This window comes from Oryx dammah, unplaced genomic scaffold (genome assembly GCF_014754425.2).
Source record: "Oryx dammah isolate SB20612 unplaced genomic scaffold, SCBI_Odam_1.1 HiC_scaffold_2, whole genome shotgun sequence".
In the NCBI taxonomy this organism is placed as follows: domain Eukaryota; kingdom Metazoa; phylum Chordata; class Mammalia; order Artiodactyla; family Bovidae; genus Oryx; species Oryx dammah.
In genome coordinates this window covers 28,818,533-28,846,248 of record NW_024070186.1, presented here as the reverse complement: position 1 = coordinate 28,846,248, position 27,716 = coordinate 28,818,533, and the positions used below count along the sequence as shown (strand labels likewise).

General features: G+C 45.4%; 1 protein-coding gene across 1 annotated transcript in view; it reads right to left on the bottom strand.

The window, feature by feature from the left end:
• The window catches only part of CLSTN2 (calsyntenin 2), a 464,485-nt gene that overhangs the window by 119,036 nt on the left and 317,733 nt on the right, over nt 1–27,716 (bottom strand). The window contains exon 6 of the mRNA XM_040265134.1: nt 2,674–2,859. Coding sequence (XP_040121068.1) covers nt 2,674–2,859 — 186 coding nt within the window. The remainder of the gene's footprint in view (nt 1–2,673; nt 2,860–27,716) is intronic.

Sequence of the window (27,716 nt, the reverse complement as noted above, 5' to 3'; positions counted from 1 at the left end):
CCTTGTGTGCACATGTGCACTTTGTGTGCCTGTGTGTACCTGTGTGCACCTGTGCGTGAATGTGTGTGTGTACATGTGTATTTGCACCTTGTGTGTATGTGCACATAAGTGTGTGTGAATGTGTCTGTGTGTCAGTGGTGAAGGAGGAAAACTGCTGCAAAGACAGTAGTGGAGGGGTCCCCAGGGGGCTGCAGGCTGTGTTCAGAAAGTCACCTCTTCCTTGGGAGATGGAGTCACCCCCAAGTGCAGGCCCGATCTTAAGACTAAGCTCTTTCGGGAGCTGCCCACAGTCTGGCTGGAGAGGTTGCGTGAGGGCCTGAATAGTTTTGGAGAGAACAAGAAAGAAATGAAATATACATGGTGGGGAGGAAAGAGGCCCATCAACACAACCACCGTCTGGTTTACTAAGCATGTGGGACCATTCCCAGAGTACTGTGTCTTATTCTGCAGTTGACTTGAGAGATTTACATTCCAGTTCCAGAGGCCTGGCCCAGCATCACAGATCCAGAGCCAAAGAGCCCTTCCCTCCCACAGACCTACTTTCAAAGTCTCGCTCTGTCACTCCCTGAGTGATCTTAAAAATAATTTTTCCTCTCTGGGCGTCTAATTGTCCATGTTTAAAACTGGATGAATAAAACCCTCCTCAGTGTGAATTAGGGTAGGGCATGTGAAGCACACTGGAGAAGGGAATGACAATCCACTCCAGGTTTCTTACCTGGAGAATCCCATGGACAGAGTAGCCTGGTGGGCTATAGTCCACAGGGTTGCAAAGAGTTGGACACGACGGAACAACTAACACACACACACACACGTGAGGTGCACACAGCAGGTGCTCAATAAAGCTAAGCTTCATTGGGTAGAACCTGCATCAGCCTGGCTCCCAGTTCCAGCCTGCTTCCTCCTTGGGGCACCATCTCTCAGCCCACTGACAGCCAGCCCTCTGTTCTCCACACTTGGATCATTCACATTCCCCATCTTTCCTCCCAGCCTAGCTCTTCTCCAACGTGGCCATCTAGGCCTGGGACCTGAACAGTCACATGGGGCCCCCAGCTTGGTTTCATGCTTTGCTGTTTCTGCCTTAAAATTCTTCATAATTTTGGAACAAAAGTTTAGCACTTTCATTTGCAGTAAGCCCTTGTGTTCCATAGCTGGCCCTGGAGGAGGAGACATACCTCTCCCTGAGAGGCTGGCACCCCCCTTCACATTGGCCCCTGGGAAGGTACCTCTCTGAAATCAACACAGTACAAGGGAGCCGTGTTCCTTCAGGCCCCATGCTAGGTGCTCTTCCGCACCTGGTGCTGTGTCTACATGTGTGTGCCTGTGTGTGTACACAGGAACATAACATCCCTAAGTTACTGACAAAGAATAGAGGCTTTGTCACAGCACTTGCCCACAGCCTTAGAGTTGGTACATGGTGGGGTCTGATCAGGTATGGTTAGTGCTGAAAGCTGAGCCTTCCAACCCTTTAACCCGGGGGTCTCCAACCTCTGGGATCTAATGCCTGATGATCCGGGGTGGAGCTGATGTAATAATAACAGAAATAAAGTGCGCTTGAATCATCCTGAAACCGCCCCCACCACCTCCAGTCTGTGGAAAAATTGTCTTCCACGAATCTAAAAAGGCATGATACAAATGAAGTTACTAAGAAAACAGAAAGAGGTTCACAGTCTTAGAGAACAAACTTATGGTTGCCAGTGGGGAGGAAAGGGGAAAATGGATAGTTAGAGAGTTTGGGATGGATATGTACACACTGCTATGTTTAAAATGGATAACCGGCAAGGGCCTACTGTATAGCACAGGGAGCTCTGTTCAATGTTATGTAGCAGCCAGGATGGGCAGGGAGTTTGGAGGAGAAGGGGTATGTATATATGTATGGCTGAGTCCCTTTGCTGTCCACCAGAAACTATCACAACATTGCTTGTTAATCAGCTGTGTGTGTGTGTATGTGTACTCAGTTGCTTTAGTCGTGTCTGAATCTTCGCAGTCCTGTGGACCATAGCCCACCAGGCTTCTGTCCATGGGATTTTCCAGGCAAGAATACTGGAGGGACTTGCCACACCCTCCTCCAGGGGGTCTTTCTGACCCAAGGACCAAACCCCCATCTCTTAGGTCTCCTGCATTGGCAGGTGGGTTCTTTACCACTAGCACCACCTGGGAAGCCTGTTAATTGGCTATGCCACAATACAAAATTAGAGAAGGCAATGGCAACCCACTCCAGTACTCTTGCCTGGAAAATCCCATGGACAGAGAAGTCTGGTAGGCTGCAGTCCATGGGGTCGCTAAGAGCGACTTCACTTCACTTTTCACTTTCATGCATTGGAGAAGGAAATGGCAACCCACTCCAGTGTTCTTGCCTGGAGAATCCCAGGGATGGGGGAGCCTGGTGGGCTGTCGTCTATGGGGTCGCTCAGAGTTGGACACGACTGAAGTGACAGCAGCAGCAATACAAAATAAAAAACTTAAAAAAAAACTGTCTTCCATGAAACCGATCCGTAGTGCTAAAAGGTTGGGCATTGCTGATTTAAGCATAATAAGTAAACTTAATATTCATCCAGGGGTCACATGTACCAGTGCAGTGGGGAGCGGCTGATTCCTTCATAATATAGTAAGTTATGTTTTGTGTATATTGTTTAAAGCAATGAATTAAAAAATAACCCAAACAGGGAAGCCTACCACATAATTTCTGAAGGGACTTCTCAGAGTAGGTCTCCCGGTCACAGCCCTTCCCAATGTAGTTGGTCTGCAGCTCCGTGGTGATCTGGATGGAGGACACGGCCCCATCGCACGTCTCCAGGTGGATGCTGGGGAACAGGGGCATGCTCCCTGAGCCAGGCTGGTACTCAATCCTCTTGGTCCAGTCTGAGTAAACAAGGAAAGAGTGACTATCAGTCAGGTGCAGACAGTTCTGCTACAACATGTGCTTTGAAAATGTACATTTGTTCCAACACAATTGATACCTTTGGAGAAGGAAATGGCAACCCACTTCAGTCTTCTTGCCTGGAGAATCCCATGGACAAAGGATAGGCCTAGCAGGCTACAGTCCATGGATTCGCAAGAGTCGGGCAGACTTAGTGACTAAACCACCACAATCGATACATTAGGAAATGTATCAGGGATTTTCACATTTGCTTATGCAAGATTTTGTCCCCAAGAAATACTGGGTGAATTCAGAAATCCACGCCTGGCTGAGCTAAGCCACATAGGAAGGCCCAAAACAGGCCTATGTACAGACCTCAAACATCTACCAGCTACTCCACTCGCCATGTATAATGAGGCACATCTGCCTGCAACGCAGTTACAACTTTCATTCAGAAAACCCTCTTCACAATAATGCATCAACTTCAACCCTTCCTATAGCCACCACCACAAGCAAACCTCAGGTCTCTTCAAGGTAAGGTACTGTATTTATGGTAGTACTTATATATTTGTTAATCATTTAACCTGTGTAAAACTGTGCTGGTGTTGTTTGTGTGTGTGTGTCTTTTTTGAAAATAAGGTTGGCTTTTAATTTATTTTATTATTATTTTTGACTATGCTGGGCCTTTATTCCTGTGCATGGGCTTTCTCTAGTTGTGGTGAAGGGGTGGTGTCTACTCTCTGGTTGCCATATGCAGGCCTCTCACAGCAGTGGCTTCCCTTGTTGCAGAGCACAGGCTCTAGAACTTTGGTTCAATAGTGGTGCACTGGCTTATTGCCCTGGGACATCCCTGGGATCTTCTAGGACCAGGGATTGAACTCATGTCCCCTGCCTTGGCAGGTGAGCTCCCAACCACTGGACCACCAGGGAAGTCCTTTTGTCTTTTTTTATGCATCACCGATGATGTTTTTGACTATTGAGTCCCTCGTCCCATTTTTCCCAGCAAGGTGATTTTCAGGAATGCATACACCTTGCCACAAGCAAACAAACAAAAAAAGAAACCAAGGTAGTTGGGGTTAGGCACAATGATTCCTTCCCTTTCAGGACTGACTTAAGTAGGGCTGATGGTCTTATCCCTGCATTTTAGTGGAAAAATAACTTGGAGACATCAAAGTGTGGGAGAGGAACAAAATCACAATCAAAATGACACCACACAAAAAAGAGCAATCAACAAAAATAAACACTGAGAGTGAGTGTACATAAGAACTGATTGAAACAACAATAGTGGAGAGTCAGAGTCTAGGCAAGGCCATGCTTATGGTGATTGGCAACAGCACTTGCTGACAATACATGAGTTGTGGATACTATTATGTATGACTCTCAAACCGTTTGTCACTTTGCTAGGTGGTATCTCTTTTTAAAAAGTTTTTTTATGTGAACCATTTTTTAAAAGTCTTTGTTGAATTTGTTACAATATTGCTTCTATTTTATTTATTTATTTTTTTTGTCTGGAGGCATGTAGGATTTTAGCTCCTGGACCAGGGATTGAACCTGTACCCCATTCATTGGAAGGCAAAGTCTTAACCACTGAACAACCAGGGAAGTCCCTGGATGGTGTCTTTATATCAAGGTAAAAATGAAAATCTATGGATTGCCTGCCTCACCCTTGGGAAACTCAGAAAGTCTTGCATTTAGGATCATTCATCAGCCACCAAGGGGCTCCCTGAAAATACCCACTGGCTGCTGGCCACCATCTTGAGGAAACCAGCAGAGTGAAAGGGCTGGGCTTAGGGACAGATGGCTTTGTTCAGTGAGCAAACATGTGTTTGAGCTTCTTATGTACCCAGCTTTGCAAGAAGTCTGAAAGGGTCCCTGCCTTGTGGAGCTGAGAGAGAGACAAGCAATGAATACCCCATGCTGTCCTATTGCGGAGGGTAAGTGCTATGAAAGGAAAAGTCATGACAGAGAGGAGCTTCTTTAGATGGAGAGAGTTCCTGTCTGAGCTGACGCCTGAATGTCAAAGATGAAAGCCTATGGGGAGCCTCAGACAAGCTTGTTTGAAGTAAAGGCAGCAACCATCTTGGCTTGACTCCATCAGGTCAGGAAGTTCTTGGGCAGGTTATTGAAGGTCTCCAAGCCTCAGGCACCTTATCAGTGAAGTGGGGAGCACAGTGTGGGGGTGAGGACTAGGGGCAACCATGTGGGCCTGGCAGGCAGTAGGGCTCCAATCCTTGCTATTCCTTCCCCAGAGAGGAAAGGAGATGCTCACACCCCCTGCACATTCAACATAACCCGGCAATCTGGGTTTAGCTCTGAACCCCCACGTTAACCAACCACTCTTTAATGTATATTTTGGAGTCATGAGCAAAGATTTAACACCACATTGTGAGGTTTATCACCAGGAAACCTGCTATGGGATGATTTTTGTTTGTTTTTAAATGAAATTTTATTGGTGTATACTTGCTTTGCAACGTTTCCACTGTACAGCAAAGTGAAGCAGCCATACATATACACATATTCACTCCTTTTTGGATTTTCTTCCCATTGAAAGGATGTTTAGATGACAATGACTATAGGTAAAAGAGAAAATGCCCTATTATATGTCTTTCCTCAGAGCCCCCAGGAACTGTGTCTGGAATGGCCCATTACCCCCTGGAGGATAAGACCATGGAGTTGCTATAGCCCATGTGGCCCCAGGTCAATCTAAAGGACAAATCACTGGCAGACAGGAGGGCTTTTTGTCTGATATATCTGAAAGTCACAGTGCTGGAAGCAGCAGTCCACACATGACCAGGCTTGTCTCAACCTAGGTTCAAAATGTTGCATACCTTTGTGCATTCGGTCATGCAATTTCTTCCGCGTGGAGCTACCTTCCTATTTCTTTCTGTCTGTTACCTCTACCACATAACTTTCAGGATATCTCCAGTCTGGATAGAAACCCTCCTCTGTGCCCTCACAGCATTCTCAACAGTAGAGTCCAAACGGATGGCAACTCTGAATCCCCATCACGCTGCACAACGCCCTGCACAGTGCAGATACTCATTAGACAGTGGTAGGGAGCATGAATGGGTCTTGTAGGATATCACTGGAACGATCCATTTGTGTGCCTGCCCCTTCTTGTAACTAGGAGCTCTTCAAAGGCAGGAATTGTGAGTTTATTTTTGATCCCTCCATCCCAAGCTCTGAGCCCAGGAAATAGTTTCCAGGTGGATCTGGGGAGCCCCAGAGACCTAACCTTGACTTCAGCCATGGCAGCCTTTCTTGAGCCACAGACAGAACCCATAGCCTATGTGTAGCTTCTCTGGTACTTTCCCTGTCTGCCCCTACTCTCATCCTACAGAAACAACCATCCCAACAGAAGCCATCACATGTTTGCTTCTCTTTGTTCTCAGTAAGGCAATTGGTCCATAAATGAAAATGGAAGAATATCTTCCCAGTAACAAGACATGGTATCAAGGAAGAGGCTGTTCTCCTTCCCTGCCTCACTCCTCTCTCTCTGCATCATCCTTCTCTTTAGAGATGCAATTTAAAAAGATCAGAGAAATGGTTCTGTGCAGGGTGCCCGTGGTATGGCCCTACATCACCAGTTCTTGAGTCTCTTGCTAGTGGGTGAGAGATTCCTCACAACATCTACTTCTGGAAGCCTCTTCTGTTGGAGAAGCCCAAGACATTCCTGGTATTGGTGTTCTGTGGGGGCCGTGGGCATCTCTTTCTCATCCAGGTATGTTAGTGTTTATCTTTGATGAGAAATTCCAGCTCGAGTCTTTTTAGGAGTGTAAGCACCAGAGCAAATAAATAACAAGGCTGTATATTGTCACCCTGCTTATTTAACTTATATGCAGAGTACATCATGTGAAATGTCAGGCTGGATGAAGCACAAATTGGAATCAAGATTGCTGGGAGAAATATCAATCACCTCAGATATGCAGATGACACAACCCTTATGGCAGAAAGAGAAGAGGAACTAAAGAGCCTCTTGATGAAAGTGAAAGAGGAGAGTGAAAAAGTTGGCTTAAAGCTCAACATTCAAAAAACTAAGATCATGGCATCTGGTCCCATTATGTCATGACAAATAGATGGGGAAACCATGGAAATAGTGACAGACTTTATTTTCGTGGGTTCCAAAATCATTGCAGATGGTGACTACAGCCATGAAATTAAAAAACGCTTGCTCTTTGGAAGAAAAAGTATGACAAACCTAGACAGCATATTAAAAAGCAGAAACATTACTTTGCTAACAAAGATCCATCTAGTCAAACCTATGTTTTTTCCAGTAGTCACGTATGGATGTGAGAGTTGGACCATAAGGAAAACTGAGTGCCAAAGAATTGATGCTTTTGAACTATGGTGTTGGAGAAGACTCTTGAAAGTCCCTTGGACAGCAAGGAGATCAAACCAGTCAATCTTAAAGGAAATCAGTCCTGAATATTCATTGGAAGGACTGATGCTGAGGCTGAAATGCCAATACTTTGGCCACCTGATGCAAAGAACTGACTCATTGGAAAATACCCTGATGCTGAGAAAGATTGAAGGCAGGAGGAGAAGGGGACGGCAGAGGACGAGATGGTTGGATGGCCTCACTGACTTGATGGACATTAGTTTGAGCAAGCTTCAGGAGTTGGTGAAGGGAAGCCTGGCGTGCTGCAGTCCATGGGGTCACAAAAAGTCGGACACGACTGAGCAACTGAAGTGAACTGAACAGTGGAGACAGAGTCCTAGCAAAGTTTTCAGTGATTTTTGTGCCTTTGGTTAAGGGGGCAAGACCCTCTCCAAGGAGAAATCAGGCAGAAAAGAATTTTAACAACATCACACCTGCTAGTAGCTTTTGTGATCTCATGAGGCGTGTTTTTGAGGGCTCATGGAGAACAGGCAAATTGCAACCAACCGTAAAAGAAATCAATGAAGCTTTCTGAGTGCCGCATCCTTGAGATAGTGGGAAGCTCATACAAACATCTTTCATTTTCCAAGAAAGGGTGGGGGTTGAAGAGAGCAAAAGGCAAGTCATCAAACTTAGTGTTTGCCACATGAAGTATCTATTCATTTTCATTTTCTGGAGGATAGATGGCTGGATGACTAAAAGTATGACCTCTAAATTCAGGGTGCCTGGATATCTTCTCACTTCCTGTGTGGACTCTGAGCAAACCACTTACCCACCTTGAGCCTGAATAAAAGTAGCACCTACCACCCAGGATCTGGGGAGATTAAATGCTGAATCATTTCAGCCTCAAACACAATGGACACATTCATCAGATATAGGATTAATGTTGTTAATTGATTATGTATTCAGTAACATTTATTACAGGAAATAAGAAGACATACAATTATTAGCAGCTACAAGATGCTAAGTGCTGTGACATCTGTTCTTTCATTTAATCCTTCCAGTGACCCAGTGAGTGGGTGTTACTATCTTAATATTGCATATGGCAAAACTGTGGCTGAGTTGGTGTGACTTGCTCAAGGCTATATAGTTCTTTTACAATAACTCCTCTATGATTCTGAGGATTTGCTGGGACTGAGAATGGCGATTTTTACAGATTCATCTTTGAATATTCAATTTACACTGATAAATTTTTTTTTAAATGATAATTTCTGATGATGGTAAAGGATCAAGGAATATTGTCAGTTTCATCAATCCTTGACCTTGGGGGCAGTTGTAGGGGTCGAGGGGCTGCTTTGATACTGAAGACTTGAAGAAATCTGGGTTTGAATCTCATCTCACCCAAATTCGGGTCATGTGACCTTTGCGAAGCAGTTATCTTTGGGCCTCTGTGGCCTCACCTGTAGGTCTGAGATACTTACACCTCCTCATGGGCTTGATGTATGCATTGAAGGCTAAGGGCCCAACAGAGCGACCTTCTCCCTGATACCTCATGATAGAAACATCCCACTTTGGTTCACAAGCCTCCTAAACTTCTCTGAACTATCCCACTTGGAAACAAAATCTTTTTGGAAAGAAAATCATTTCAATTCATGAAAGATCTAGAGACTAGTTAATGAACTGTTGTTCATTTTTTTTCTTAAATAAAGAGAAAAGAAGTAGACCACCTATTGTTTTAATACTTGGGCTCAGTGACATCATAAACATTCTTGGAAAGGTTACCCTGGAGTGTCTTCAGGAATTAAATTCCCTCTCAGGGGATTAAAGATTTAGAAATGGGATGAATGTACTATAACTCCTGCTGAATTTGGGGAACATATATTTTCTCATTAGGAAAAGATTAACTACTTAGGACTCTCTTATTAGATGCCTGGAGGTGGAAAAAAGCTAAGCTGAGACTTCTGGAAAGCACAGGCTTTATGGGCTCTTGTAATTCAAGACACTCGGTAAATCGTTCCACCTCTATACTCAAAAGTGACACAGGAGGAGGGAAGGGGAAGAAACAGGTGTGTCTGATGCTTCTTTTTCCTTAACTGTGCAAGTTCAAGGGCCTCCAGCTCTTCCTAGTCTCAGTTCCTAGCAGAGGAAGAAGCATCAGGTTGTCCAGGAAATTGCTGCATTCATACAAAATAAATGGCTGGATGTGGGGATGCTGGGGAGGGGGAGGGATAGGAAAGGGGTTGTCCTGATCAGGGACTGTTTAGGCAGCTGATATTCTAACCAGACTCTAGGTGTCAACCACCTGGCATCTTTCAAGTCTTTCTTCCAGGGATGGGTGACTTTGATTTGGTACTCAGGGACTTCCTTTCCTACTGGGAGAAGCTCAGGAGGTATACATGCTTACAGGGAGCATCTTTATCTTCACTGGCATCCAGTGCACCTGAGCTGGGGGTGAGTGAAGAGGTAGAGATGGGCTGGAGAGGTAAGTGGAGGTCAGATGATAAATGCTGGCTAAGAGGTTTGGGTTTCATCTTAGGACCAGTGAAGAGCTATAACTGGGTGTTTAGTGTGGGTATGAAGAATCCAGACTGTTCTTTGGAAATGTCACTTAGCAGCTAGATTAGGTCTGGTGTTCAGAACACTAAAATATCTCCAATTGCTGCCTCACGATCAAGCCACACAGGAAATCCCATGCCTGGCAGGCACAGTCCATGGAGTTGCAGAGTCTGACATGACTTAGCAACAAAACAACAATAACAACAAATGCAAAGCACCAGGAACAGACAGCTACTGCTACTCCTCCTATCATCAGTCTTGTATCATTCTTATCATTATTCTGATGCTATGCATTTACTAAGCACCTATTATGGGCCAAGCAGAGCCCCAGGCATGGGAGACAGAAAAGTGTAACTCATGAGCCCTAACTCAGAGGCACTGACAGTCAGGTAAGGGCAGTGACAGGCAGACAGCCAGCTTTAAGGCAGACAGAGGGACAAAAAGCAGACCTCAGAGAACAAAGCAGAGGTAAGTTATACTGACTAGAGTGAACAAAGGAGGCTTCCTGGAGGAAGTGACCTGGACTTTCTTTTAGCATAGGTTGTATTATTATTTAAGTGTGACAAGGCCAACAGATCAGGATATAATTGCCATTGAAAAGAGAGTTTGTTATACCCACAAGTCCCCAATAGAGGGGGGTCCCCCACCACTGGGGATGCATGGAGAAGAGGGAGAAGAAAAAACTGGGGGCAAGAGCCTGTGCTATGGTTTGCATGGAAGGAAGAGGTCAGGCAAGGTAAGCAGCCTTCGAGTCACCTGGTTTGTATAATTCCAGTGGCCTCTGGGGCATGGAGCTGTCCCTAGCTGTCTGGTACCTGGCCCTGGGGTGATTAGTGCAGGTAAATGTTGGCTGGAATGTGAGACCCTGATAAAAGAGGTGGGTGGGATGTAGGTTCTGGGTTGGTTGGTCAGTGCCTGAAAAGCAAAAGTGTAAGTTGTTCGTTCTCTCTAGGAATTCGCTGATTGAGGGGGCAGTCTCTCCAGGCTCAGCCAGGCCCTGGTTGTCCAAGCACCAGGATGCAGGCAGTAGAAGGCATGGTTAGTACAGCACTCCAGGATGCGGGGCACATGGTGGGCAGAGAGAATTGAAGGGCGTCACCACCATGGCCTTGGGGCTGTACAATAACAAGCAGTGCTGCTTAGATGGAAAACGATATGAATGGTGCTCCCCACTCAGCTGCCTAGTGGGACTCAGCAAGTGTAGACAAATGTAAGGCCAGGAGTGGGCATCTAGGAGGCCTGGTGTGAGATGGGCCAGAAAGCAACTTTGGGCCAGATTACAAGGGACTTGAGTGCTGGGCCAGGAAGTGAGCTTCTTGGTAAAAGAGTGACAAGAGCCAGCTTCTGAGACCGTCCTCATGTTTCCTCTCCCCCCAGGGCTCCTGGAGCGAAGTCCTCCGAATCCCAGCCTGACTTTGGTTAGAGCCATGGTGATGCTTAGACAACGGAGTACAGACGTGAGGGAGGAGGAGTCAGATGCCTGCCTCCTCTGCCTGACAGCTACTGCACCTCGCGCAAGACGCTCCTTGTCTGTAAAATGGGGAGAAATTACAACTATGCCTCATGGAACTGGTGTGGAGATAAGGTTAGATCATATATGTGGTAAAGCCAGGACTTGTGCCAGGCCTATAGGACTCCAAAAGTCAACCTCTAAAAGGAATCCTGGCTTTTCTGAGTTCATTTTCTTTTAACATTTTCTCTACTGCTGTTGTGGGTCTATAAGCATGAGATGGGACATTTAGCTAGAAGGGGTCAGAGGCTGGGCATCCAGTCCTGGCTCCAAGACCAGCTTCGTGTACAGAAGGGTCCCATGCTTGGTGTAACACTCTGCTGTCACTGTCTTGAAAATCATTTTGACCCCAATAGCTGCCTTTCCAGCTGAATAACCTTGGGCATGTCCCTTTGTGTTTCTGAGCCTCAGTTTCTTCATCTGTAGAATGGGAATATTAATTAACTAATCCAAAGAGAGGAGCCCAGGCTTTGGGTTCAGGCTAGGTGTAAGTCCTAGGTCTACCTATTGGTACCATGTACTGGGGGGCCTGTTAGTTCCTTTCCTGCCTAAGTTTACTCATGCAAACACTGGTGCTATTATCACCTATTTCAGAGCTGTTGAAAGGGTTTATATCAGATGACACATGCAAACTAGTTAGCCTGGGCCCAATACATAAGACATACATCTCTTTTTAAGCATTAAATTATGTGATTTTTCCCTTCCCCAATTAAAAACAATTACACCGAGGCACACTTTCAAAAGAAAGAAAACACAAACTCTCTGAACTCAATTACAAATGTAAGGAATCCTCTCCCTTCCTTCATTACTGACCCCTTTCCATTTACTATACTTATCTTCACAAGAGCATTTTATTAGTTTTTAATTCTTACTAAAAAGAGAGATCTTAATTAACTACAAAAAAATAAGGAGGGAAGAGAAAAAAATACCCATGTTTCAGATCAAGAGGTACAACTCAGAGCAGCCCTTTGCCTGGTGCTCAGTCCCTGCCACCCAGGTGGCTGGTCCTTCTCTTCCTCCAGGTCCCAAATCACGTGTGACCTTGTAAAGGAGGTTGTCTGGGTCTCGTCTTGGTGATGACCCCTACCTCCACCCAACTCCTGCCTGGCCTTCCCCACTGAGAATTATTGACTCAGGTATCATCTATTCATGTGCTGGAGCATAACTTGTACATCACTCTGCAGCACCTGGCGCATAACTGGTGTTCAATAAATATCTAAAAATGAGTGAATGACTAGACATATGAAAATCAAAACACACACACTCACACACACACTCACACATTCTAATTTGGCTGCCTAATGCAGGGAAGCTAGACTGCCAGGCATTAAAATGGGAAGGATCCTAGATGTAGCTGCTGTGTGTGTGTGTGCGTGTGTGCGTGTGTGTTTGTGTGTACACACATACATATACACTTCAGCCTGAGTGTCTGTGGACGAGTGTGTATGATGATGAAACTGTACTTACATGCGACTCCAATTTTGGAAACCCTCATGTATTTGCAACCTTTTTAGTCCCCCAAGACTTCTCAATAAATGTCAGATGAGACAACCAGTAATTTGTCCTCAAATTTTGTCCTGCCTGTGAAGTTCTCTTTAATTTCCTAATGATAGAAGGGGTTTAATTTCATCCCAAGTCACCACCTTGATTACCAAATCCTCGGTCTGAGAAAACCCTCACATCGTCACCTGGGCGATTTCAAAGTCAGGCATGTGGGTGGACATTTTCAGGCCTTATTCTGGAAGCATCCGGGCAACTGCAGATAGTTTCCTGCCCAATAGCTCCTTGACAAAATCTGGGGCTTCTATCATACCCTCTTCCCTGGCCTATTATTGTCAGCCAGGGGAACCAGTACCAGGAGGTAAGTAAGGATCGTGTGAAGATGCTTATATCAGATTAAATTGTGAAGATCTACATGTTACATGCGCGTGCTTATTTGTGTCCAACTCTTGGCAGTCCCATGGACTGTAGCCCACCAGGCTCCCCTATCCAGGGATTTCTCAGGCAAGAGTACTGGCGTGGGTTGCCATTTCCTACTCCAGGGGATCTTCCTGACCCAGGAATCAAACCCGCATCTCTAGGGTCTCCTGCTTTGCCAGGCAGATTCTTTACCACTGCACCATCTGAGAATCCCAAGCCTAAACCATTTCTGATTTTGTGGAGGGGCAAAGGAAACAACAGATTCTGGGACAATGCTACTCATTGTGGTCCATAGATGGGTGTGGCCTTGGAGTGCTGTTATAGGTCTGCCATAGAAATCCAGGGTAACATTAAAAAAAATTTATAGCAATTTGACAGGGTGATTTTATGTTTATCAAATCTAATAATACTTTAAAAATTGGCTTACATTTTGAATGTCTTTGCTATTTATTTTATTTTTCTAGAAATTTGTCTCTTATTGTTTTTAAAGAATTAAGGTCCATGATGATTGGGAAAAAAACCAATCCTTCACTATAGGGATTTGAGAAGTACAATAGGGAAGAACAAATCTGACTGTCTATTAGATCTGTTTCTTTTATTTTCACCTTTGTATTCTATTTTTTGGCTACAAGAATGTTGCTAATACCCTGAAATATACATGATAACCTATTCTCAATGCTCTAACCTTTAAGAGTATAACAGTTTTCCGCTTATATAGAGATAAGAAATTACAGAATAGAGAATAACATTTGTCTTATTGGAGGTCTGTAGAAGCATCATGACCTGACCTACATGCATAGTTGCAAGGACAAAGGATTCCAACACCAAGATGTTTGCAACAACCAACCACACCCCCTCTCCTTTTAGTATAAGAGCAGCCTGAATTCTAACTCTGATAAAATAGTTGTTTGGGATACCAGTCCACCATCTTCTTCGTCTGCTGACTTTCTGATAAAGTCGCTATTCCTTGACCCAACAACTTGTCCCTTGATTTATTGATCTGTCAGGCAGTGAGCAGCACGAGCTTAGATTCAGTCCAGAAGAACTACTCTAGATAATATCCTATCTAGTTCCTAAAACTTACATCCATAGACTTCAAATCTAGAAGGCAATACTTCAGAGCACTGTAACATTTTACCCTATATATCTATAGGGCTACTAATGACCTTCTGCTTCTGAATTTTAGAGGACTCCTGAGATCAAACTCTTTCCACTCCAGGTTTTTTAAAATTCCTTTTTAACATTAATTTATTTATCTTAATTGAGGCTAATTACTTTACAATATTGTGGTGGTTTTTGCCATAAATTGACATAAATCAGCCAAGGGTATACATGTGTGCCCCATCCTGAACCCCCCTCTCACCTCCCTCCCCATCCCATCCCTCTGGGTTGTCCCACTGTACTAACTTTTCATGCTGTTTCATGCATTGAACTTAGACTGGTGATCTATTTCACAAATGGTAATATACATGTTTCAATGTTATTCTCTCAAAGCATCCCACCCTCAACTTTTCCCACAGAGTCCTGAAGTCTGTTCTTTACATCTGTGTCTCTTCTGCTGTCTTGCATATAGGATCATTGTTACCATCTTTCTAAATTCCATCAGTTCACTTCAGGCACTCAGTTGTGTCCGACTCTTCGTGACCCCAGGAATCGCAGCTTGCCAGGCCTCCCTGTCCATCACCAACTCCCGGAGTTCACTCAGACTCACGTCCATCGAGTCAGTGATGCCATCCTGCCATATCTCATCCTATGTCATCCTCTTCTCCTCCTGCCCCAATCCCTCCCAGCATAAGAGTCTTTTCCAATGAGTCAACTCTTCACATGAGGTGGCCAAAGTACTGGAGTTTCAGCTTTAGCATCATTCCTTCCAAAGAAATCCCAGGGTTGATCTCCTTCAGAATGGACTGGTTGGATCTCCTTGCAGTCCAAGGGACTCTCAAGAGTCTTCTCCAACACCATAGTTCAAAAGCATCAATTCTTCAGTGCTCAGCCTTCTTCACAGTCCAACTCTCACATCCATACATGACCAAAGGAGAAACCATAGCCTTGACTAGACGGACCTTAGTCGGCAAAGTAATGTCTCTGCTTTTGAATATGCTATCTAGGTTGGTCATAACTTTTCTTCCAAGGAGTAAGTGAAGTGAAGTCGCTCAGCTGTGTCTGACTCTTTGCAACCCCATGGACTGTAACCTATCAGGCTCCTCTGTCCATGGGATTTTCCAGGCAATAGTACTGGAGTGGATTGCCATTTCCTTCTCCAGGGGATCTTCCCGACCCAGGGATCAAACCCAAGTCTCCTGCATTGTAAACAGACGCTTAACCATCTGAGCCACCAGGGAAGTCCCCCAAGGAGTAAGCATTTTTTAATGTCATGGCTGCAATGACCATCTGCAGTGATTTTGGAGCCCCCAAAAATAAAGTCTGACATTGTTTCCACTGTTTCCCCATCTATCTCCCATGAAGTGATGGGACCAGATGCCATGATCTTCGTTTTCTGAATGTTGAGCTTTAAGCCAACTTTTTCACTCTCCTCTTTCACTTTCATCAAGAGGCTTTTTAGTTCCTCTTCACTTTCTGCCATAAGGGTGGTGTCATCTGCATATCTGAGGTGATTGATATTTCTCCTGGCAATCTTGATTCCAGCTTGTGCTTCATCCAGCCCAGCGTTTCTCATGATGTACTCTGCATAAAGTTAAATAAGCAAGGTGACAATATACAGCCTTGATGGACTCCTTTTCCTATTTGGAACCAGTCTGTTCCATGTCCAGTTCTAACTGTTGCTCCCTGACCTGCATATAGGTTTCTCAAGAGGCAGGTCAGGTGGTCTGGTATTCCCATGAAATTTTCCACAGTTTATTGTGATCCACATTGTCAAAGGCTTTGGCATAGTCAATAAAGCAGAAATAGATGTTTTTCTGGAACTCTCTTGCTTTTTCCATGATCCAGTGGATGTTGGCAATTTGATCTCTGGTTCCTCTGCCTTTTCTAAAACCAGCTTGAACATCTGGAAGCTCATGGTTCATGTATTGCTGAAGCCTGGCTTGGAGAATTTTGAGCATTACTTTACTAGCATGTGAGATGAGTGCAACTGAGCGGTAGTTTAAGCATTCTTTGGCATTGTCTTTCTTTGGGATTGGAATGAAAACTGACCTTTTCCAGTCCTGTTTTTCATTGCTGAGTTTTCCAAATGTGCTGGCATATTGAGTGCAGCACTTTCACAGCATCATCTTTCAGGATTTGAAATAGCTCAACTGGAATGCCATCACCTCCACTAGCTTTTTTCATAGTGATGCTTTCTAAGGCCCCCTTGACTTCACATTCCAGGATGTCTGGCTCTAGGTGAGTGATCACACCATCGTGATTATCTTGGTTGTGAAGATGTTTTTTGTACAGTTCTTCTGTGTATTCTTGCCACCTCTTCTTAATATTTTCTGCTTCTGTTAGGTCCATACCATTTCTGTCCTTTATCGAGCCCACCTTTGCATGAAATGTTCCCTTGGTGTCTCTAATTTTCTTGGAGAGACCTCTAGTCTTTCCCATTCTGTTGTTTTCCTCTATTTCTTTGCATTGATTGCTGAAGAAGGCTTTCTTATCTCTCCTTGCTATTCTTTGGAACTCTGCATTCATATGCTTGTATCTTTCCTTTTCTCCTTTACTTTTCACTTCTCTTCTTTTCACAGCTATTTGTAAGGCCTCCTCAGGACAACCATTTTGCTTTTTTGCATTTATTTTCCATGGAGATGGTCTTGATCCCTGTCTCCTGTGCAATGTCACGAACCTCTGTTCATAGTTCATCAGGCACTCTATCTATCAGATCTAGGCCCTTTAATCTATTTCTCACTTCCACTGTATAATCATAAGGGATTTGATTTAGGTCATCCCTGAATGGTCTAGTGGTTTTCCCTACTTTCTTCAATTTAAGTTTGAATTTGGCAATAAGCAGTTCATGATCTGAGCCACAGTCAGCTCCTGGTCTTGTTTTTGTTGACTGTATAGACTAAATTTCATATATATATGTATTAATATACTGTATTGGTGTTTTTCTTTCTGACTTACTTCACTCTGTATAATAGGCTCCAGTTTCATCCACCTCATTAGAACTGACTCAAATATGTTCTTTTTAACAGCTGAGTAATACTCCATTGTGTATATGTACCACAGCTTTCTTATCCATTCATCTGCCGATGGACATATAGGATGCTTCCATTTCCTAGTCCACTGCAGTTTTACAGCCAGTATTGCTTCTCACCTGGACCAATCACTACAACAACTTCCTACTTTACCTCTCTTTTTGACCTTCTGATCTACAGAAGAAATGGAGTAGCCATCATGGTCAACAAAAGAGTCCGAAATGCAGTACTTGGATGCAATCTCAAAAACGACAGAATGATCTCTGTTCATTTCCAAGGCAAACCATTCAATATCACAGTAATCCAAGTCTATGCCCCAACCAGTAATGCTGAAGAAGCTGAAGTTGAATGGTTCTATGAAGACCTACAAGAATTTGTAGGACTAACACCCCAAAAAGATGTCCTTTCATTATAGGGGACTGGAATGCAAAAGTAGGGAGTCAAGAAACACCTGGAGTAACAGGCAAATTTGGCCTTAGAATGCGGAATGAAGCAGGCCAAAGACTAATAGAGTTTTGCCAAGAAAATGCACTGGTCATAGCAAATACCCTCTTCCAACAACACAAGAGAAGACTCTACACACGGACATCACCAGATGGTCAACACCGAAATCAGATTGATTATATTCTTTGCAGCAAAAGATGGAGAAGCTCTATACAGTCAGCAAAAACAAGACCAGGAGCTGACTGTGGCTCAGATAATGAACTCCTTATTGCCAAATTCAGACTGAAATTGAAGAAAGTAGGGAAAACAGCTAGACCATTCAGGTATGACCTAAATCAAATCCCTTATGATTATACAGTGGAAGTGAGAAATAGATTAAAGGGCCTAGATCTGATAGATAGAGTGCCTGATGAACTATGGAATGAGGTTTGTGACATTGTACAGGAGACAGGGATCAAGACTATCCCCACGGAAAAGAAATGCAAAAAAGCAAAATGGCTGTCTGGGGAGGCCTTACAAATAGCTGTGAAAAGAAGAGAAGTGAAAAGCAAAGGAGAAAAGGAAAGATACAAGCATCTGAATGCAGAGTTCCAAAGAATAGCAAGGAGAGATAAGAAAGCCTTCTTCAGCGATCAATGCAAAGAAATAGAGGAAAGGAACAGAATGAGAAAGACTAGAGATCTCTTCAAGAAAATTAGAGATACCAAGGGAACATTTCATGCAAAGATGGGCTCAATAATGGATAGAAATGGTATAGACCTAACGGAAGCAGAAGATATTAAGAAGAGGTGGCAAGAATACACGGAAGAACTGTACAAAAAACATCTTCACGACCTGGATAATAATGATAGTGTGATCACTCATCTAGAGCCAGACATCCTGGAATGTGAAGTCAAGGGGGCCTTAGAAAGCATCACTATGAACAAAGCTAGTGGAGGTGATGGAATTCCAGTTGAGCTATTTCAAATCCTGAAAGATGATGCTGTGAAAGTGCTGCACTCAATATGCCAGCACATTTGGAAAACTCAGCAATGAAAAACAGGACTGGAAAAGGTCAGTTTTCATTCCAATCCCGAAGAAAGGCAATGCCAAAGAATGCTCAAATTACCGCACAATTGCACTCATCTCACATGCTAGTAAAGTAATGCTCAAAATTCTCCAAGCCAGGCTTTAGCAATTCATGAACCATGAACTTCCTGATGTTCAAGTGGGTTTTAGAAAAGGCAGAGGAACCAGAGATCAAATTGCCAACATCTGCTGGATCATGGAAAAAACAAGAGAGCTCCAGAAAAACAGCTATTTCTCCTTTATTGACTATGCCAAAGCCTTTGACTGTGTAGATCACAAGAAACTGTGGAAAATTCTGAGAGAGATGGGAATACCAGACCACCTGACCTGACTCTTGAGAAACCTGTATGCAGGTCAGGAAGCAATAGTTAGAACTGGACATGGAACAGACTGGTTCCAAATAGGAAAAGGAGTCCGTCAAGGCTGTATATTGTCACCCTGCTTATTTAACTTCTATGCAGAGTACATCATGAGAAACGCCGGACTGGAAGAAACACAAGCTGGAATCAAGATTGCTGGGAGAAATATCAATCACCTCAGATATGCAGATGACACCACCCTTATGGCAGAAAGTGAAGAGGAACTAAAAAGCCTCTTGATGAAAGTGAAAGAGGAGAGTGAAAAAGTTGGCCTAAAGCTCAACATTCAGAAAATGAAGATCATGGCATCTGGTCCCATCACTTCATGGGAAATAGATGGGGAAACAGGGGAAACATTGTCAGACTTTATTTTTGGGGGCTCCAAAGTCACTGCAGATGGTGAGTGCAGCCATGAAATTAAAAGACACTTACTCCTTGGAAGGAAAGCTATTATCAACCTAGATAGCATATTCAAAAGCAGAGACATTACTTTGTCAACTAAGGTCCATCTAGTCAAGGCTATGGTTTTTCCAGTGGTCATGTATGGATGAGAGTTGGACTGTGAAGAAGGCTGAGCACCGAAGAATTGATGCTTTGGAACTGTGGTGTTGGAGAAGACTCTTGAGAGTCCCTTGGACTGCAAGGAGATCCAACCAGTCCATTCTGAAGGAGATCAACCCTGGGATTTCTTTGGAAGGAATGATGCTAAAGCTGAAACTCCAGTACTTTGGCCACCTCATGCGAAGAGTTGACTCATTGGAAAAGACTCTGATGCTGGGAGGGACTGGGGGCAGGAGGAGAAGGGGATGACAGAGGATGAGATGGCTGGATGGCATCACTGACCCGATGGACGCGAGTCTGAGTGAACTCCGGGAATTGGTGATGGACAGGGAGGCCTGGCGTTCTGCAATTCATGGGGTTGCAAAGAGTCAGACATGACTGAGCGACTGAACTGAACTGAATCTACAGTGGTTAACATTGCCTAATCACAATATATCCAGTTATTCTTCTAGGAAATCCTCCATGATTGCTCCAATCTAGACTGTGCTCTCACCTCCCCAATTCACAGGCCTTGCAATTTACCTCATCTACATGGAGCTCACATTGTGCTCCCCAAATTCTTTTCTGTAGACAGATTCAGGGGCTGGGCTGGCTACAGGAAAAGCACCTGTAAAAGTTCTCAAGACAGCCTTTTGGGTTTCACCTTGGGAGATCCCAGTAGAAAGTTTTGAGGAAGAAGCCCTGGAATCTGTGATTTTAATCAACGCCCCTCCACAAAGTGATCTGGATGCAGAGACAGACTTGGAAATGACCAGCCAAAACAATTTGCTGTTTAGTTGCTAAGTTGTGTCCAACTGTTTGCAACCCCATGGACTGTAGCCCATCAGGCTTCCCTGTCCATCACCATCTCCTGGTGAAGGCCTTGCTCACACTCATGTCCACTGAGTCAGTGATGCCATCCAACCACGTTCATCCTCTGATGTCCCCTTCTCCTCCTGCTTTCAGTCTTTTCCAGCATCAGGGTCTTTTCCACTGGGTCAGCTCTTCACATCAGGTGGCCAGAGTATTGGAGCTTCAGCCAAACATATTGGGCTTTAAACTGCTACTCCATCTCTCACCAGATTCATGACTGCCAACACTCGGGGAGTGGCCTGGGAAGGGATTTCTGTTCCCTATGCAGCATGCCCACAGGGAGATCTATTTGCTGCCTGAAAGCTGACCCAGCAGAGTAGGACTTCACGCTGAATGAGCTTAGAACAAGTATTCTTTTCTTTCTTCAAGAAAGAAAGAACCCACTTGTGTGGGTTCCAATTCGAAAAGATCTGCAGATGCAGGACCAGGGCTGTTAGTGAAGAGAACCACTTCCAGTTGTGAGGCATTAGATTATACTTCCTGACCAGGTGATTGATAAAACATTGTTTTCACATATTGAGATATAGGGAAGTCACTTTGGTTTACATGTGAGGGAACTTGAAGTTTATGCTAACTAAAATAGCCTGTTTGTGGCCTATCAAACACACAGTATACATCTGCTTTAATTATAAAAGAAAAAGGCACACTAGCCAGAAGCAAACAATGTCCATGTTAAAAATAAGGATTAAATGCCCCTCTACCTGGTACATCAATGCTGGTACTCCTCTGATGATAAGACTCCCTTCCCAGGTGCCAAAGCCATACTGCCTTGCTGTGTACATGCTGGTCTGTTCTTTTTTTTTTTTTTTTTTTTTGAAACCTTAAAGAAATGTAACCATGACTTGTTTAATATTCTTTGTTCTGACAAGATACAAAACTGTGAGGAAAACTCCACTTCTCTGGAGCAGTTTCTCAGAGTAATCTAGGAAGCTGGCTTCTGGTTTAGACCAGTTTGACTCAAATAAAACTCTTTTCTATCCTGATTATTGATCGTTTATTGATTATTTTCATTGACACCCTCCTCCAGTGGAAGGAGTACACTTTCCTTCCCTAGTGCTTTTGGGGTTGGCCACGTGACTGGTTGTGAACAGTAGACTAAGCTGTTCATTTGCTTCTGTGATTGTTTTCCACCTAAAACTCTCACCCCTCACCTCCATCTCCATCTAGCATCACGAGTTCCACAAGAGCGGGTCTGTATCCTTCGCTTAGATTTGAAATCTCCAGTGGTTGGTACAGTTCCTGGAACATGGCTGGTTCTCACTAAATATCTGGGGAATGAATGATATGGCCGCTTCGTGGAAGGTGTCTGTGCTCACTTTCTGGGTTCTGGGGATCCTCCTGGCCCATTGCTCTGGTTGGACTTTCTTCCTGCTGTCTTTATTCTTGGATTCTCTCCTTCCAGCCTCTCTGAACTGAGGATGCTGCTGCTGTTCTGCTGGGCTGGGTTTAGGGTTGGCTCTGTGCACTGGGTCTCCAGATCTGCCCGCAGTGGAGGGCGAGGTCTGCCCTGCTCCCATGCCTGACACAGGCCCCCTTGGCACTGCACCCCAATCTGGTCAGCCCCTGGCTGTTTGCATGCGAGGAGGGAATCACTGGTCCTCTGATGCCCTTGGGAGCACCCTAGTTTTCCAACAAGCCTCTGAACTTGCTGATGTGGGCCCCACTTCTTCAAAGCTTGGGTCCTCTCCCTTTCACCCTGGCTCCACACTCTCCGGGATTGTCAGTGCTGCCATCGAAATGAACCACAGGGTGTTCAAAAACCAGGGCCCCACACCAAATTTGGCTACTCTTACTCCCCACCCTTTTCATTCCCAGAGATTCTCAGCTCACATGTAGAAACATGCCCAGTAGAGTTGATGCTGGAAAGGTGCAGAAACCAGGCAATTTAAGAGCAGCCATTCCGGAAGACAAGTCTCCCAAGGGGGAAATCATTAACTCAACCAACTAGGGTACTTTCTCTCGGATTTATAGAAGCTTTTTTCTCTTATGTCCAATAAACATGAGCATTCTCCAGGCAATTTTCTTATCTTGGGATGAATGCATTATTGGTACAAGATGCAGTAGCTATTCTTCAAGAATCTTTGCTTTTATAGCCTTGAAAAGCATTTACAATGCAAGCATATCGTTTTTCAAGCACACACTTTCAGTCTTTTTGTAAAGATGGCTTATGTAAACTTTTCAGACTCTAGTCACGTAAATCTCTTTAATCAATAGATCAGTGGCACATGGTTGCAGAATTAATTTTTTTAAACAAAAGGACCACAACTCCAGGTGATATTAGAGGACTGCAGGGTTTTTCATTTCACTGAGTGACTTTCTAAAACTGGGACCAAATTATCATCTCTTTGGAAAATATGGTACAAAGCGGCAGAGTCCATCAAATACATTGGAAATCAGAGTCCAAGTGCCCAGGAGTGGGGAGAGGTGTCCCTCACATGGATGGGCAGTGGACGTCATCAGAGATGATTAGACTGATGCTTGGCAAAACATATCTTGGGCCTCAAAATGACCATATGCTTTGGCCCAGGTGATAATACTCCTGAGAAAGTAATAAAAAATGTAGACAAAGATTTTTGCACAGATATTCACTGATACACAGAAAAGCAGAACCGAGCTAAAGCTGGACAATCACATTGCCCCGTTTGACTTCAAGAACAGGCACACTTGACCTTCTTTGAAAGAATATTATGCAGCTGATGAGAGGGTGGTATGGTTTCATGAAGTGGGATAATACATGTGGCATTAAGTTAAGTGGGAAACACACAAAGTTCAAATGACTATGTATGAAGGGAGAAAAGTATACTGTAATATTGATAATACTGAATTCATTGGATCATGGGGAACTTTTATTGTAATTATTATCTTAAAAAAATTTCTTTTCAAGGGCTTTCCAGGTGGTGCTAATGGTAAAGAATCTGCCTCCCAATGTAAGAGACGCAAGTCCAATCCCCGGGCCAGGAAGATCCCACATGCCATGGAGCAACTAAGCCCATGCACCACAACTCTAGAGCTTGGGAGCTGCAAATACTGAAGCTGGCGCACCCTAGAGCCTAGGCTCCACAATAAATGAAGCCACCATAATGAGAAGACTGCAGCAAAGAGGAGCCTCCACTCACTGCAACTAGGAAAAAGCCTGCCCAGCAAACAAGACCCAGCACGGCCATAAATAAATAAAGAAAATTTAAATATATATATTAAAAAATTCTTTCCAAATGAGCAGGAAACACTTTATAATGTAAAATATGTCTATATTAAAAAATTGCAGAGGTCCGATTGCTACTTATCATACAGAACTTGTAAATGCTGCTTGAAAACCATCCCTCTCCCTTGGCCACTTGGGCAGACAGACAACCTGCCGCTTCCCTTTGCCACAGAGCTCCTGCTGGCAGGTCTGAGTGCCGCCCACACACTAGGCATGGGGTGCTTTGTCTTGCATTCAGTCATGAAGGGTGTTACAAATCCATGGGGGGCTGAGAGCATGAAGAGCAAAAGCCTTGGAGGTTGGCAGGGAGTGACACGCTGTCACTGTTTGCTTCTGGGCCTGTAGCCTGGAAGCAGGTGGGTGAGTCAGTCCACATGTGGCTGCCATTCACGAGACCTCAGTGGGTAGATGGGCCCTGCTGTGCTCCTTGCCAACGGGTGCTGCCAAGTATCCCTGGCTGCTGTCACCTAGGGATGCAGGTCAGAGGCAGACCTGGCACTGGAAGAGAGAGGGGGGCTTCTGGCCTCCCACAAATGACTCATCGCTGAAATAAGGCTGAAAATGGGGTCACGTTGCACTCTAGACACTAACTTCCACCAACCAGGTTATCAGAAATTCGTCATCCTCAGAGGGTACTAGTTTCTCCAGCCGCAGATAGATATCCCACATAGGCCCACAGTCTGACACGGGAGCTCCAAGCCTCTCCAGACCCCTTGAGCTTCCACATTGCTCTGGGCCCAAGTGCCCATGCCTTGCCCCGCCCTCCTGACCAGGGTGATCAGCTGCTGCTGAGGACCCCGACTGTGGATGCTCTGAGGGCCCCTAGACCTCAGCAGCTGACTCAGTTCCAGGGGAAGGGAGGGAGAAGGGAAACCCCTCCCACCTGCTGAGGCCCACCATGCTCCTTTGGGCTTCAGTGAAGTCTGGCTGGTACACCCACAGCCCAACAGAATCTCTCTGGAAAGTTCTGTCTACTTCATTCACTGTCCACTTTGGAAATCTGAGCTCATCCGTCATGAAAACAAACAGGGAAATACATACTGGTTCATCCACTTGTGCCGAGTTTTCTCCACACTCTTATCTGCAACTCAAACTCTTGTCTTCCCTCACTCACAGAGCGAGAAATGTTGAGTTGGACACAGAAGATAGCCCATGGCTGGCAGGTGCAGAACTGAAGGACCAGGCTCTGCTGGGGCACGCCTCTCTGCCTCCTCCCATCACAGCCTCTAGCCCTACCCGCTCAGGGCACCTGGCAGATTGTACTGGCCCCTCAATACAGCTTCAGTGCCCCTTCATCCCTTTCCAAAGGCTTAGGCACCCCTGCTCTCTGCTCTTCCAGGCCCTGGGCCCTTGTCCCTGCTCTGACTTCCCTGGATTGGAATCATATGTTCAGGATCTGGTCACCAGCTTGCTCTCATCCCTCTGCCAGCTCCTGGCCTCAGGGTGCCCCGCCCACCTGGCTCAGGGTGGGCCCTGGGGGAAGTTCCCTGTGTTGAATGGAAGCACTGAGAGCATCTCTTTTGTGCTGGGACCTCAGCTACCCCTCTGCGTGGTTAGAGCGGAGTTAGTGCTGTAGGCCACCGTCCGTCCTGGCATCTCTAGGGTCACTACCCGCTTCACTCCGTGAGTCCAGGGTGGACTCCTAACTCTCCAGTCTGTTGCTCAGTCCACCAAGAGCCACATAATGAGGATGTAGAGAGGGGTTGCTGGCATTATTCTGCCCCCGTTAGAGATGAGGATGAGCGTGGCAAGGAGAGGTGAGTGGCTGGCTGTGCTCACATTCATCATGAGAACCAAGTGTCTGGTTGATATTCAGATGACAAATATCAGTGTCTAGGCTGATGATGCCTTTCAGTAATGCAGAGCAAGAAGGAAACCACCACTTAGTAAACTCTTGGCTGGGCCTTTTATATGTGGTATCAATCTGCCTGGCATCCAACTGAGAAAGGGAGCAGGCCCTCCAAAAGGAGGAGGGCCATTTCACCGGTGGTATAACCGAGGCTGAGATGTGAAATGACCTGCCTGAGAGCACATCCCCAGCAAAAGGCACTGACTAGCTGGCCTGACTCCTAAGACCACTTTAGAGACCTCTGTTTCTTCATCTCCCTGTGGTCCACGGAGATGCTCCTGCGAGCTGGGCACAGTTCTGCCTTGGGACCACCCTCTGAGACAAGTGCTGTTCTTAGTCTCTTCTTGCAGACACCATATCTGAGGGCTCAAAGAGGTAAGTGACCTGCCCAATGTCCCTGAGCCAAAGTGTGATGGAACCTGGATTTGAACACAGATCTTTCTGGCTTTGGAGCAGCCCTCCCAAGCCCCATCCTCTATTGACTCCCTTCAGGGAGAAATTCAAGTTGCCTGCACGTATTTAAAAGAACTGTCCATGGAAGAGGGAGTTGGCTGACTACAAGTGGCTTTGGGGCAGACCCAGGTCCATGGAGAGATGGGGTGGTGGGCTGGGGCACTGAGTCAGGAGACCTATACCAGCCCTGGTTCCACCTCTCAGCATCTGGATGTCCTTTGGCAAGTCCATCCCCTTCCCAGGGTCCAAGGGGTCATCCAAGAAGGCTGAGAGATGCCCTGCTCTCCTGAACAAAGGCAGGCATCATCTGTGGGCTTGTATGGCAGGAGTGGCACTCTCCCCACCACTATCTGGCAAGCCATTGTCCTCTCTCATGGTGCCCTACTGTCCAACAACACGTTTTCTTTATAACATGAGGAAAGGGTTCCAACTATGGGACTGTCCCCAAGATAGCTTTCTTCCAAAGATCTCCCAAGGAGGCCAGTGTCCTCCTTTGCTTTGAGACACTGCAGCTGAATGAGCAGTGGTCCTGTGTCTGCAGGCAGACAGGACTGGGTTTGCAGGCTGGTCGTGGATATTAGTAGCTGGCTAGCAAGAGTCTCAACCACCAAGTCCTCATCTGCAAAATGGGAAGAACACAGCTTTAAGGGTGTGATGGAGAGTGACTGGGTACATGAGTGCCTGCCTCCGCCACACACATGGCATGGCACACAGGAAGTGCTCAGCCAGCAGTGACTACTATTGTGGCTGAGTGCTGCTTGTGGTGAATGCAGCCCACTACCCCCTCCCCCTCAGGACTGAGATTATGGACCCAGAAACCTTGGAGCTCATTTCCCCCCAGGCTCACATGGAGCCTGGGGGAGCCGGGTTTTCAGGTGGGTACATTTATCCAGCTAGTCTTTAAGTGCTTTAAAAACTCATGGAGGGACTTCCGTGGTGGTCTAGTGGTGAAGACTCTGCACTTTTTCTGCAGTGGGCTAGTGTTCAATCCCTGGTTGGAAACCTAAGATGCCACATGCAGGCTGCACAGCCCAGCCAAATGAAGAAGATGTCACTGAGTAGGTAAATCAACATCCTGTGCAGAACCATCTGTTGCCCCTTAAGGACTGACTGTGTCAGCGGTGTCCCAGCAGGTCATTATTCACAGCACAGGAGAGCCCCACGAAGCCCCTCTGGGAGCACAGAGGCACACCTGGCAGATCTGAGCTGACTCAACAACCACAGTCCTGGGGTCACGCCCCCTGGAGTTAGTGGAATTCGAAGTACTGGGGTTGGGGGCAAAATGTTCCACTGTGATCTTAAGAATTGAAATAAAGGAAACTAAAAAGAGCTTCTGTTCATTAAGCCCCATCACGTGTGGTTCTGAGCATGGTACTGCACCCATAACCTTTCATCTCATCCTCACAAGAAAGCATTGTTGTGCCCTTTACACTTGGGGAAAGCCCAGCCAGGCAGGAGTGACTTTCTCAAGGCTGAAGGCTGGTTTGGAGCTGAGCTGGGACTGAGACCTGGTTTCTCAGCCCCCTAGACTGTGCTCTTCCCACCCTACCTCACTGTCTCCCTTTGGTCCCAGTCTTAGCCTCCAAAATCAAGGACATGGTGCTTAAGCCACACAGCTTTACCCAACTCTATGG